General features: G+C 40.4%; 1 protein-coding gene across 12 annotated transcripts in view; it reads right to left on the bottom strand.

Annotated features, from left to right (window-relative positions):
• Positions 1 to 14,480, bottom strand: part of TIAM1 (TIAM Rac1 associated GEF 1) — a 189,933-nt gene that overhangs the window by 41,274 nt on the left and 134,179 nt on the right. For all 12 annotated transcript variants that reach the window (XM_083735895.1, XM_083735897.1, XM_083735904.1 and 9 more), the window contains 5 exons: positions 12,057 to 12,290; positions 9,647 to 9,832; positions 6,641 to 6,787; positions 5,991 to 6,065; positions 3,343 to 3,513 (listed from right to left, as the gene is read on the bottom strand). In XM_083735895.1, the coding sequence (XP_083592021.1) occupies positions 3,343 to 3,513; positions 5,991 to 6,065; positions 6,641 to 6,787; positions 9,647 to 9,832; positions 12,057 to 12,290 (813 nt within the window). The remainder of the gene's footprint in view (positions 1 to 3,342; positions 3,514 to 5,990; positions 6,066 to 6,640; positions 6,788 to 9,646; positions 9,833 to 12,056; positions 12,291 to 14,480) is intronic.

Raw genomic sequence — 14,480 nt, 5'->3', positions numbered from 1 at the left:
CAGCAAAAATTGGGAACTGTTTTCAGTCTGATGGCTGCATTCCCTTCTGGCAACCTTCCGGCAGACAGAGACAAAAATGGGCAGAGCATGTGAATGTTAACTTTGTACAGTGTAGTGGTTTCTACACATGCCCCTCTCAATCGTCCATCCAGGGCTGGAGAGGAGATACAGCGGGGGAGATCCCTGAGGGCCAGACTGAAAGGTCTGGAGGGGCCTTTCAAAAAGAGGTTCACTTCTTTTATATACAATGGAACCTCAACTTACATACACCTTGTCTTGTGGATGCATCCACGGCAAACCCGGAAGTAAACACCGGGTTTGCCGCAATTTGTGCATGCGCAGAAGCGGCTTCTGGCGTCTGTGCAGAAGCGCACTACCGCCGAATGCACAAGCACACAAGATGCCTCTTCTAGTGTCCCGTTTCGACCAGCGGACGGACCTCCGGAACAGATTATGTCCGTAAGCAGAGGTTCCACTGTAAAACATGTGTTCTACAACTGAGCTACCTTTGTCCCACCACCCCAATGCTCAATACACAACACACTACCCAGACAATCAATACAGTTATAGCAGGACAATAATCCTGGGCATCTATTCAATCTAGCATTTGAAACCCTTTGGTTCCCACCGTCAAGGGAAGATTTACAACATGGGGAATCTTAACAACACAATCTAGAGCATGAAGGAGTTCACATGAAATGTTTACTATACCAGAACTCGACTGGTTCTCAGATGGCAGGTGGCAAACTGATGTGAAATGATGTGGATCAGAGAATTAAAGGAAAAAGAATGAGCTGAATACAAGAGACAGAAGAGAGAGATTTATTATTAGATGTTACAGGAAAGAATGCAACCATAAGTATTTCCCTAAGCGGATAATTTGGTACAGAAAGAAGCAGATTCACAGCTTGAACTACAGATCAGTTTAGCCCAGTGGACTTGAAATTAATACAATTCCAACTGTGGCCCAATAGGTTTGGGGCTCAAAGCCTAAAAAGAAGTAGAACATGGACTTAGGAATTTATCTTCACAAAATGTAAAGTATAGGGAAAAGAGCAGTCAGTATCTGTTGGCTGAGAATCTGGCTTACTGCTTATGTAAAAGTTCTAAAAATAAAATGATTGCTAAGAACATTTTATAATTGTTGCCTATTGTGTCTTTTTTGAAAGTGTCATCTGCCTTTGGTTACAATAAGACATTTCTCACTGAGAGCGTCAGTACTCTCCAGAAATTCATTTGCCAGTGAATACAATATATAATTACCCATAATAAATGCTTTCCTTCATACCTTCTGTGCAACACTGGGCTTTTCTTTAAAAGTCATAAAGTTATGTTTCTGAAGGCATCATTTGAATATGAAAGAGTCAAAGTGTTAAACAAATTGCTTTAAGGGTTTCAGTTTAGTTGGTTAGTGGATGTTACAGGGGATGGACTTATATTTACCTTCCTGCCACAGCAGTACCTATTTATCTGTCTGCTTTCAAACTGCTAGGTTGGCAGGAGCTGGGACAGAGCAATGGAAGCTCACCTTGTCACGGGCATTCGAACTGCCGACCTTCTGATTGGCAAGCCGAAGGGGCTCAGTGGTTTAGACTATAGCGCCACCCACATCCCTTTGTCCTATACTTAAAAGAATCCAACACTACAACTCAGAAAACAGATTGAATTTGTTGCAACCCAGCTAACAGTTATCTTTATCTGAAAATTCCCTCTCCTTTTTTTTTCAAACTAACAATTCACAAATTGTGACAGTCAGCAGACAAACAATCCCACTAATATTTACTATGATGCAACCTTTCATGGCTAATCTAAGTGTGAAAATAGAGAATGTGTCACAGTACTAGAGGAAATTTCAAATGCTACTTGTATGCAGATTCAAGACCCATTTCCATGTTTGTATAGATCAGGGGTAGGCAACCTAAGGGCCGTGGGCTGGATGCGGCCCACAGGCCTTCTCAATCTGGTCCGCGGACAGTCTGGGAATCAGCATGTTATTACATGAGTAGAATGTATCCTTTTATTTAAAATGCATTTCTGGGTTATTTGTGGGGCCTGCATGGTGTTTTTACATGAGTAGAATGTGTGCTTTTATTTTAAAAAAATTCTCCAAAATATAGTCCGGCCCACCACATGGTCTGAGGGACGGTGGACCGGCTCACGGCTGAAAAAGGTTGCTGACCCCTGGTATAGATGGATAAGTCATTAATTCTAAAAAATACACCTGAGAATCTAAAAGTATATGAATTCTTGTGCTGATTACAATGCAATGAGGTGCATAATATCACACTCACAGCACACCTGAGTTCCATCAACATCTTTCTTAGTTTAACTGAGTACCGAACTTTAATTTAAAAAGAGTGAAGTTGAAAAGTTTTATTGCTTAGCGTGGAAACTGATAGAGAAGATACAGATGAAAAGTAGGTGAATCACATGAAAAAGTGATAGAACATACTTAACTGAATGACAGACAAAATGTTTTGCTGAATATACAAATATAATCAATGGAAGCACACTGGAAGGGCACTGGTGCAAAGTTCATTATTAAAATGTGAATAAAAATAAATTAAAAATTTAGACCAAAAAGCTCTGGAGAAAATTCATTTCAACAGTGATCACCCACTTTTCCAGTGGATAATGGCATTAAGTTCAGGTACCACAGGTGACAGGAATACTCAGCAAGAGGGTGTATAAAACCTAAAAGTTATACATAAATACAAAATAAAAATGATTCAGCATGAAAGAGCTCCAGTGCAGACAATAAGCTCCTGTTCGTGTACAGCTTCCACCATTACTTAAATGGAAGGGGCAGCTCAGCAAGCATGGAAAAGAGTGCGACTGAAACATTTAGAGACCTCTGCACCAGAACATCATGGATTTTGAACATCTTAATTTTAACCAAACTCACAATTGTGTGTGTGTGTGTGTATTACATATATAATTCTATTAAAACTTGTGCTGAAATTATAATAGCATAGGAGAATATAGGCACAAGCTACAAATAAATGCTGAGAAGCCAAAATAAAATAAAAATGTAAACCTTCAAATTTAAATCTTTCATAAGGAGTGAGAATTTCAGAATGGTTTTTAGGATGTGCAATGACAAACATTTCAATACACATATGATTGTCACAGATTGCAGATCATTCAAACGTGGGAAATCCATCCAGTTCTGCATTCTTGTGCAACTTTTCATTTTTGGTAAAATTAAACCACAGGACGGCTCATTATAGTTAGAACACTCTGAAACTGGGAGGGGGAGGGGAGTAAAATGGCTATAATCACAATTTCAAATAATAATAGAAAATTCAAAAATCTGTTTCCTATAATGTTTCTTTTTTTTACCTTACAAATCATTTCCAGGACATCCCGTGTTGTGTCCCCTGGGTGGACTACCGTCAGGGCAGACTGGTTATTTGGCAGGCAGTACCAGGATGGTGTAAAATACTCATGAACCCAGATGTCAGAATCAGGATTATGCGGGTGGACTGTGGTGAGTGCCACTTCTTTTTCTCTCTGAATAGAAATTCACACAGTTATTAACACGCTTCTGCTCAAATACAACTGATTCATTTGCCAATTAAACATAAATATAGGGCCATAAAGTATGCCTTTGTTTTCTATCAAATTAAATAACAAAATTAAAGCACTATATTACGGGTAGGGAGCTGGCTTCCCTGAAGGCAACCAATTAAAATTCAACCCCCCAGAGGATTGTCAGCTGGCCTCCAAGTTGCAAACTCCCTTTCTTCTTCTTTGACGTCTATCCACTCTGGTAAAGGACAATTATTTGATGCCTGCATCCTTATTGCACATGCAATAGCAAAGTCAAGGGGAAAGAGTGCTTGCAAAAAACGCTTGGAATACATTGGACTTGGAACAAGAGGGGAATGTATGCACACACAAAAACCAAGAGGATAAATAAATCTAAGAAGAGACACCACTATTCTCACCATTCACAACAGAAAGAGTTGCAGGTGAGAAAGTCATTGTGGGTTTGGTTGAACTGCCCAGTGGCAACCTGCTGCATGCATTTAATTTTTTATCATCATTATTATTATTTTGTAGGTTTAAGATGGACCCTGAGGAATATAATTCCAAGCAAGTGACAGATGTATGGAATTCTCATTAGTTTTAAATGCAATCACACCCCCATTTGCTCGATTAAAAATATGCCCCCTGGCCCAGACTTAATGGTGCTTCATCTCAGTATTCTTTAGGGAGTTACAGGGTAGGGCTGTAATTGGCAGAGCAGAAGTCTCTCTACAATGTAGACATTGATCAAACACAGAGAATGGTGTGTTTATATGTCCTCATCAACCCAGATTAGCAGTGGTCTCCGTGAAGTCATTTTCCAGATAAAAGTGAAATGTTCAATCCCTGTCTTTACATATCACGTTGCCTGCACATTGTTATTGTTTGTGATATGCAAGCAATGTGAGGTTTTGCCATGTACAAAATAGTTTTGGGGCAGTGCTGAAATGCGTAATGTTGCCAAAGTATTTTTGACCTCATGAAAATCTAACACCTCTTCAGAGGAAATGGACAGACTATGCTTGGCAGAATTAAGAGCAAAGCCACGTTTGGGGGCCTGGGGAATTGCTGAATGCAGGAAGGGGCCTTACCCTGAAAAAGGGGCTGCTCAGACCTTGAGAAGGCAAATATGGAGAACAGCTGTGGCAAGGCATCAAGGAATATCAGGAAGAGCTAGACTTGCCCCTAAAAGGAACTGCTGCATGCCTGGTTCTCCAGGCAAATAAGCAATTACAATTATAATCTTAGTGACCATAATGTGGGATCCATATAAGAGGAAAGTATTATCCCGGTATATTCAGCTAAAGCCATTTTCCCCCAATGGCTACTTCAGCTCTACACAGCTTTGAACACAGTAAACACAGCCCTGTAATTCCTCCTCAGTTTTTTCTTGAACCCCTAAAAAAAGAACTTTAATTTCAGAAACCAAATGGAACTCTCTGAAAATCCCTTCTGGAAGCTGGGAGGCTGCGTATTTGTTTTGTATTTGTTTTTTAGAGTGGGAAACCTGTGATCCTCCAGATGTTGCTGGACTCCAACTCCCATAGGCCCCAGCCGGCAGGGCCAATGATTAGGGATGAGAGTTATAGTCCAACAACATCTGGAGGGCCACCGGCTCCTTACCTTTGTTTTAAAAGACAATATAATAGAAGTCCAAATAAAAGTAAAGAAGGCACAGAAAAGTACAAAAAAGATGCTAGCATGATGAAGAGCAATCAAGGACAACTTTGAAAAACCTGAGTTGTCATATGAACAAAATAAACAAGCACAAATCCTGGAAAACTGAATAAAAACTGAGGCGAGGGGGTTGTTAAGGAGGGATTATCAGAAACCTGTGTGGAAAATTCCTGGCAGCATGTGCCTGACTACTGCTGGAGGCAGACTGCTGAACTAGACAAGTACTTTGCTCTGATCCACAAGGACAATTACTACATTCTTACATGTCCCGATAAGAAAAATAATAATTCTGCCTCATATTTATAGAGACAGGTGTGAACATAGGTTTAGGGGCAGAATTAAATTTAATCCTGATTAACAGGTAGCTATTAAAAATAATTGCTCTAATAGGGGTCTTCTGATACAAGAAATATTCTTCATAGACAAAGGTTTAATCAATGGTAGCACTGGCAAACAACAGTATCAGAATACTACCCACCTCCAGTGGCCATTGACCATGGAACCTACTGGCCTCACTCGCAGAAATACCATTGAAGGTTTAAGAGTTCCCTTCTCTGCAGCACACTTTAGAGCTGACCAGTGCCAAGCTCCCTCTACCTCATCGCTTGGCCATGTTTCAAACAGGCTGACATCTGGCAGAGCTGAGCTGCTGCAAGACTCACTCTTCCCTTCAATACTTTTACTTTGTCCTAAAGGAGTGGGCTTCATTCTAAAAACAGATTCACGAGCTAATTGGACTCCTTTGTGTAAATTAATAAAATGTTCTTCTTTTTTTTTTTTACCTTGCTTTCTTGAACAGTGTCATCAAATATTCCTTCTAAAGATTTCTTTACAGAATCAGCTCCTTCACCAAACACCTGCAGAGGCACAGAACGTGCTATTTTAAATTACAATAGGATGATGCAAATGCTTTCTAAATTTGGAAAGATCTCATGTTACTGGGACAAATGAATAAGTGTTTCAAGGGAGGAAATTATCATCTCAAATTAAAACTGGATAAAATTCCTTCCTGGCTAGGAAAACAGCCAAATGCAAATGGCTGTCTGGTCTAATCCAACAAGGGTGGTTGCCCCATCTAAACCACGACCTACTGAGACCCATTCAGGGATGTGTGGGGAATCAGATCAAAGCGGAGAAGTGCAAGGCCAGAAAAGTGCGCTTAAGAAACAGCTCATAAGCTGTGGTGAAATTCTACTTCCAATAATTTACGAAGCGGTAACTCCAACTAGTGCCGACCTCATCACCACCCCAAACACCCTGTGTGGGAAACCAAAGGAAGATGCTTACCAAGATCTGCCACACTTCATTCCTGTATTTGTGGAAATGCAAAGTTCAGAGATTGTGGAAAAATTATACCAGATCCTCCAAAACAGGCTGGAGCTCAGGATCCAACCAAGAAGTTTGCAATTTTTTCTCTCAAGAGGTAGGCTACCTGATTAATGCTTGGTCTCCCTTGCTTTTTCTTTGAAGTGGTGTCCAAACCCCAAAGGGAAGAGAAACGGCTTCTCCGTTTGCTTGCTGATCTCGACATCACCTGTGTTCTTCTCCTGACACCAGATTCGCCTGTGCGAGCGGCCACCTGCCGGGTGCATTAAAAGCCATTCAATAAAAGACACCACAATCAGAGCAAAGCTAGAGTGCCAGACCTCATAATTTTAATGAGGACCCATAGATGTTAAGGTGTGCCGAGATTTTTAAAGAGGTTTGTATAAATTATGTTGAATCAAAAATTACCTTGTATGTGCTGAGGACTGGGGCAGACATAGGGTGGTAGTCAACTAGGTTTTACTCAGAGGAGACCCACTGAAATCAATATACCTAACTTAGTATGTTCATTAATTTAAATGGGTCTGCGCCGAGTCTAACTTAATTGAATACCGCCCATCATACTTCTTTTTAGAAATCCATCAGTTTAAACCCATTTTTGGTTTGACTTTTAGAGCCAGATGCTAACACAGTGATTCATAAGGCAAACTGCTGAACATTAACTGTGTTTTACAATCAGCATCCATACACTAGATACATTTCATAGGTGGCAATTCTGTTACCATCCTACGAATTATATAATACTATATACAGATAGGTAGCCGTGTTGGTCTGCCATAGTCAAAACAAAACAAAAAAATCCTAATCCAAAAAAAGAACTAACTTAGTTGGTCTTTAAGGTGCTACTGGAAGGAATTTTTTTTTTTTGTTTGGATAATACTATATAAATATCAATTGCTAATCTCAACAACAATGGGCCATTGTTTTCTCATCAAGGACTACTGCTAGAAGAAATTCCAAGTTATATTTTATTCTGAAAGCAAATTAAGGTACCATCACTTGGGCAGAAGACAACATTTTATACACCTGGAATTTTTCTCCCAACTGGTTAGTCCAAGTGGAATCACCAACTCTCGAGTCAGGTCGCCTATGTGGTCATTTTGTGACAGAGCGAGCAGCGAAAGGTATGACAAGGATGACTTATTATAGGAGCGCAGTTGGGAACTGAAACCAGTATGGCTATGCTGTATTACGGAGAGAGCCCAGGGCAAGAGCTATGTAACATGCGTAAGAGCAATTTAATACGAAGGCATCCTTTAGTTATAAGAGTTTATGAGTTAACAGCACTTCTGTCAGTAACCCCTAGAGGGCAAACTGAGACAAAACAACAACAACAAAGCACAACCTCTTTAAAGGGGGGGGGCAGAGAAAAGGAGTTACTTCACTCCTAGGTTACTTCCACTTTTGCCTCCCCCAGCACTTTATCCTTTTGGTCTTTCTCTCAGTCTCCATTCCTGCCTACTCTCTAGCTTTCTGGGGCTCTCAGCTGCCTTTCTTGCTTAGGTGGCTTAGAAAGACTATCTCTGGTGCCCAACATTCTCCATCTGCTTCTCCCCTCTGAGAAGCAAAACAGAATGTATTCAAATTGCCTTTCAGACACATTTTGGCTGCCCCTTCCACTCTGTTCTGGCTGCAGCTGTGGTGAGGGTGGGCTCAGGGATAGGTCACTCTCTTACACAGCCTGAAATAGGTTTGGTGGTGAGGATGCCACAGCTCTAAAGTAGCTAACTACAAACATTACTGGATAACTTCTCACTTTGTTATGCATTATCCTCCTTCAGCATGATGAGCTGAGACCAGTCAGTTATCCTTTTCTGTATAAAGTATTATTAAAACTATTAACTTGTTATCCAAAAGATTTACACAATCAGATCACAACACTAGCAGAAATAATGTAAAAGTTACCATAGATTATTATTGCCACTTTTCAACTAAAATAGTTACCAAACTGGTTTTCCAACAATTGCTTATGCGATAATTGACGCAGTGATAGTTACTTCTATAATATATCTGTATACGCTCATGGGATATGAATTGATGGTGGCTGAGCGACTCCCCTATGAAGAAAGGTTGCAGCATTTGGGACTTTTAGGAGGAGTTTGGATTTGATATCCCACTTTATCACTACCCGAAGGAGTCTCAAAGTGGCTAACATTCTCCTTTTCCTTCCTCCCCCACAAAAAACATTCTGTGAGGTGAGTGGAGCTGAGAGACTTCAGAGAAGTGTGACTAGCCCAAGGTCACCCAGCAGCTGCATGTGGAGGAGCAGGGAAGCGAACCCAGTTCACCAGATTACGAGTCCACCGCTCTTAACAACTACAATTACGCATAGCATGGAGAAAGTGGATAGCTAAAAGCCCCCCACCTCCATTCATGGACATCCAATGAAGCTGAACACTGTAATATTCAGGACGGATAAAAGAAAGTACTTCTTCATCCAGTACAGAGATAAAATATGGAACTCGCTTCCACAGGAGGCAGGGATGGCTACCAACCTAGATGGCCTTAAAAGAGGGTTAGACAAGTTCATGGAGGAGGAGAGGGCTATTGAAGGCCATGACAGCTATGCTCTGCCTCCAGAGTTGGAGAAGTAATGCTTCTGAATAGCCATTGCTGGAAACCACAGGCGGGGAAAATGCTCCTATGCTCCAATCCTGCTTGCAGATTTCCCACAGGCATCTGGTTGGCCACTGGGAGGAAAGGAATAGGTGGGCTATTGGTCTGATCCAGCAGGCTCTTCTCATGTTCTCACCATTAACAATGAATGAGAATGATAGCCTTTACAATAATGAATGGCAATAAAAAGGATTCTAGCATCCAGAATATATGAAACATATTATTATTATTATTATTATTATTATTATTATTATTAATTTTATCTCTTTGAGATGTTAAGACTGATTCAAATTTTTCACCCCCAAAATGCTAAAAATATTTGGAGCCGAAAGAGATAGTACCCAGGTTTTTGCTGACAGCAGAGACCAAGAACAGACTTATATCACCAAGATGTACAGAGGCTGCACAGCAACAGCACTCAGTTTAACCTTCTTACAAAAGCACCAAGTGATTTCTATTTTAGCAACAATAACCTCTGGCATCAGTTTAAACTCACCAGTGCATGAAAAGAAGACACTGAAAAGATTCCAAGACGGCCCATTGCATCTTTAGTTGGGCGACTTGCAAATGCGAGCAACGTTTTTGGATTTGGCAGTTCCCCGCCCTGGAGGCTAGCTAAGTAGCAACGATACCGAAAAAGATCCATTTGGAACTGTTCCAGGTTTTGTTCCCAAACAAAGATCTAGAAGAAGAAGATCACAGAGGTAAGTAAACATTAAAGTCCATATGATACCATACAATAACATACAAGTATAGATACCAGATTTTATAAAATTGTCTCTCACTGTCCAAATTTATTATATTTATAAGGGGGATTTAGATCTAAGTTGGAGGAAAGTAAATAACTTTATTTTCAAAGGGGGAGACATCCGAATACAACTATTACTTGGATACGATGCTAATAACATTAAAATTCTGGTTTTTATTTCCTCTTTATTGCAGCTGGATTCTCCTCTCACCGAGAGAGTGTTTTCATGAAACACAATAGAGGTATGAAGACACCAGAACTACAGCAAAAAAATAAAAAAATAAATCCCTAGGCTGTCAGCAGCAGCAGCAGCTTAAAAAGCAATGAAGTTTGTCATTGTACTAAAGAAAATGAATAAAGCACACTGGGGAATACATTAACATCTGTCAGATGCAGAGCAGAATGCCACCATCAGCCTGTGCCGTGCAGATTGCTAGTAGGGAACACTTTGAAAAGGATAGAAATCTCCATAATACTGCATAGTTTTTCTTTGGTTAACATTCTAGTTACATTTAGAGGCCTGGTTAAAGAGCTGCTGCAGCTCAGCAAAGGGGGCTCCATATGTTCCTTTCCATGATTAACACTGCAATCCTAAGTACACTTACTCAGAAGTAAGGCTTGGTGAACTCAATGGGGCCTGCTCCCTAGTAGGTATCACACCATGAGAAGCCCACAAGCAGGACATGAATGCAATAGCACTTTTCCACTTGTGTTCCTTAGCAACTAAGTTTCAGAGACATAGGGCCTCTGAAGCAGGAGGAGATACATGGCCATTGTGATTAGTAGTCATTGATATCCTCCAAGAATTTGTTTAATCTGCTTTTAGACAAGGATATAGCTCAGCGGCAGAACATCTGCAGTGCATGCAGAAGGTACCAGTTTCAATTGCTGGCATCCCCAGGTAGGGTGGGGAGATCTCCCTGTCTGAAACCTGGAGAGCTGCTGCCAGTCTATGTAGACATCACTTGGGAAGAGCTAATGCCAGTGTACTGGAAGAAGCAAAGATCACCAGTGTCAAAAGCAATGATTCTTCAACACGAACTTCGTTGTATCATCATGTGTTGCTTTTCTGCCCCATAGTCTATGTGGTATCCCTGCCTGATTTAGGGCAGGTTTACACTGGAGCTCACTTCACTGTACAATGGCTGCATTTGCCCTAATCTCAGTAAAATAAAGGAATTATGTGCAATAAAAAAAAACCCCACATCAACTCTGTTGGACTGGTCATGTTGTGCGGATGCCTGATTATCGTCTTCCAAAGCAACTACTCTATTCAGAACTTAAAAATGGAAAGCGTAATGCTGGTGGTCAACACAAGAGGTTTAAAGACTCTCTCTTAAGGCAAATCTAAAAAAATGCAGAATAAACACAGACAACTGGGAAACACTGGCCTGCAAGTGCTCCAATTGGAGAACAGCCTATACCAAAGGTGCCATGGGCTTTGAAGACGCTTGAACTCAGGACGAAAGGGAGAAACGTGCTAAGAGGAAGGCACGCTTGGCAAACCCTCACAGTGATCAACTCCTGCCTGAAAACCTATGTCTCCACTGCGGAAGGACATGTGGATCCATTGGCCTCCACAGTCACTTATGGACTCACTGTTAAGACCATGTTCATGAAAGACAATCTTACTCAGCTACGAGCAATTGCCAAAGAAGAAGAAGACCAACCATGGGTTTGACTCAGTAAATGCAGGTTCCTATGTTCCCTTGCTTACAGCGACAAATGGCCACTGCAATAGTACGACAGATATTTGCCATCAGAGTAAATTTTCTTTTGGTCAAGACAGCTGAACGTTGCCAAATTCAAATTGGAAGTATAAGGTACAGAAGATGACCAGATGCAATGCTCCACGGGGGAAGAAATATATGAAGCTTCTGAAGCACCATTAGCAATGCCCATGCATGCAACACAGTTGAAAAAGAAAGCAGAAAGTCCAATGGCTCCTCAGTTTTACACCAGCTACTTAAGATCATCGCAGGCGCTCTGTACTACCGTGTTGTTTATTCTGGTGTTATGTTGTTTTTAGGATTTATAAAATTCAAAATATTTAATAAAAACAATTTTATTTAAAGTAGGACAATAACTGTAGCAGACACTTGTGGACACCTGAATTTTATTTTATAGCCATATATTTAATGCATGCAAGTAAGGTTACCTGATCAAGAATTGTCTTCTTCTTCTTGGAGTCTCTGACAGAAGACAAACTGAGGAAATGCATTTCCCCCATTTTCTTCATCTTCTCGTCCATATCAATCTTCTGCTCCAGTTTTTTAATCTCTGTTTTCAACAGCTTGACAGTGTCTTCTTTGTGGTGCTGTCGGGCCACTGCAGTCGCACAAGCAGAATGAACTGCTGTAATCCAGTTTTCCAGTTCCGTTTGACTAGAAGTCTAAAAAACAGAGAAGCAGAATCATGTTGGTTAAAACATGCTGGGTTTGAAATGATTCCACTTCTATGCATCTCACTTATGAGACATGTGATGAAGAGGCATTCTACTCTTAATTTGCCCTTTTGAAATCGGCATTAGAAATAAAATCTTCACCAGTGATTTATAGCTGCAGAAGGTTCCCTAGCAATGGCTCAGGAATTACATTTTTATCCCATCACAAATGCTACAATAATATTCGGCTCATCCTTGAGCACAATGATTTAGACATTGAGGTAACCAGAAAGCATGCCTGTATATTTTATAGCGTAATAATTACACAGCTAGTCCGCTACAATTCATAAAATAATTAATGAACATGGTGCCCACTGATATCGTAAGTGTAATGAAAACTATAGTGCTTTGTTGCTGAGAAAGCTTATAATCATTAATTCTTATAGCCCCACAATACCTCTGTGAGACTACCAATGCTTTACCGCTGAAGAGGGAAACTAGTAATGAACAGCCCACATCAAAGAGAAAGCAACTAGATTTTGAGCCACAAGGCAAAATACTCTTGCTCACCAAGCAATGCTACCAAGCTGGATAGTAACAACAGCTCTTTTAGCTGTGGAAATCAGACAGAACAATCCTGATTCAAAATGTACAGAAACCTTGGAGTAAAGTTAATATTTTAATGGATTTCCACCTCAAAAAAATCAGCCTTCGGTTACAGCAATGTTTTGACTGGGTGGTCACATAAAGGGGACATTATTATTATTATTATTATTATTATTATTATTATTATTATTATTATTATGTTAAGTTGCATTGGGGAGGGGGGAGGTGTAGGAGACCAGACTTACACAGCAAGTCTGGAAATAAGAAGGCCACTCTCCTTCCAAAGAAAAGGTGAAAGCCTACAAAGAAACTGCATACACCTGAAATACGAGCATGCAATTTTAAGATGCGGTAAGCATCTGGCAACACCAAGGGACTTTCAAATTTAATGGCTCTGTGTAGGCCTCATCACAGCTGCCTGGCTGAGGAGGAAATTAGTAGCAGGCGTGTGGCATGTTTGGATGCAAAAATGCAAGAACAGGATTACAATGAAAAATATCCTTTGGCAGGACTGAAAGACCATTATTAATGTTGTTGCAGTTGTCGTCATCGTTTTGAATTCAGTTACATCAGCAGTTTCTACTGAATGTAGAGTGGTAAATGAGATAAAAAACCGTCAAGAACTTGTACACAGAAAATTCTAAGCAGCAATTCCCGGTAAAGAAACTTATTTATTCTGTTTGCATGTTACTCTAAATGTACATGAATTATGTGGGCTAGGCTACATTATTGCTAACTCAAATGAAGTACATGCTTTAGCAGTTCTCTGCACAACACATCAAGCTTGTAGGCTACAGTAACTTGCCAATTATTTCCATAATTATGTCCAATTGTTCTTCCTCCCCTCTCATCCATCTCGTGTTTCAGCCTCAAAATCCTTTAGATTCAGAAGGGCTCCAACACACTGCAAACAAATAGCTTTACAATTCAAAAGAAAAGAACCCACTAATTCATTCTTTTTCCAAAAAAAGAAGAAGTTCATTTTGTGCTCTTTCCCATGCGAGGTTACTGGAAAACCTAAGCTGATGTCTCAGCATGGAACTTGCAATAAATAAGGCTCTATGTTGCCATAAAAGCCATGCACTCCATGCGACCTTTCTGCCCCTTCCACATTTGTTTTCTGAGAATCGAGGTTTCCTAAACAAAATGCATCTGTACAATTTTGCAGCAGTCTAAGTATGTAGATACAATTGGGGAGGGTCTTCATGGTCTATTACACTAATGCTGTTTCCATATGTTCTTGTACAACTCCCCAGCCCAACCAAGTGAGCCACTCCAATTTGGAAAATGCACTTCATGCATGAAGGAAGAACGCCCCCCCCCCTTTAATGTACATTATGGTACTCTCATTCACTGCATATAGGAAAACAAACATAAGGCAGACAGATTAATTTTTAAAAGATAGACAGAAGGCAAAAGCATAACTCTGAGGCTTTGTAGCCCCTGTGCCTTTAGAGATTAGGACTTGTTTGCCAATATCCAGTATCTAAGTGTCAATAAAGAACAATGGTGGAGAAAGTATAGATGTACCAGCGGTCTGGCTCTGTATAAGGCTGCTTCCTATGTTCCTAGTTTGTACTGAGAAGCACAGTG

Source organism: Podarcis gaigeae (assembly GCF_964106915.1).
Source record: "Podarcis gaigeae genome assembly, chromosome: 4".
NCBI classification, from domain to species: domain Eukaryota; kingdom Metazoa; phylum Chordata; class Lepidosauria; order Squamata; family Lacertidae; genus Podarcis; species Podarcis gaigeae.
This window is presented reverse-complemented; position numbering and strand designations above follow the sequence as displayed.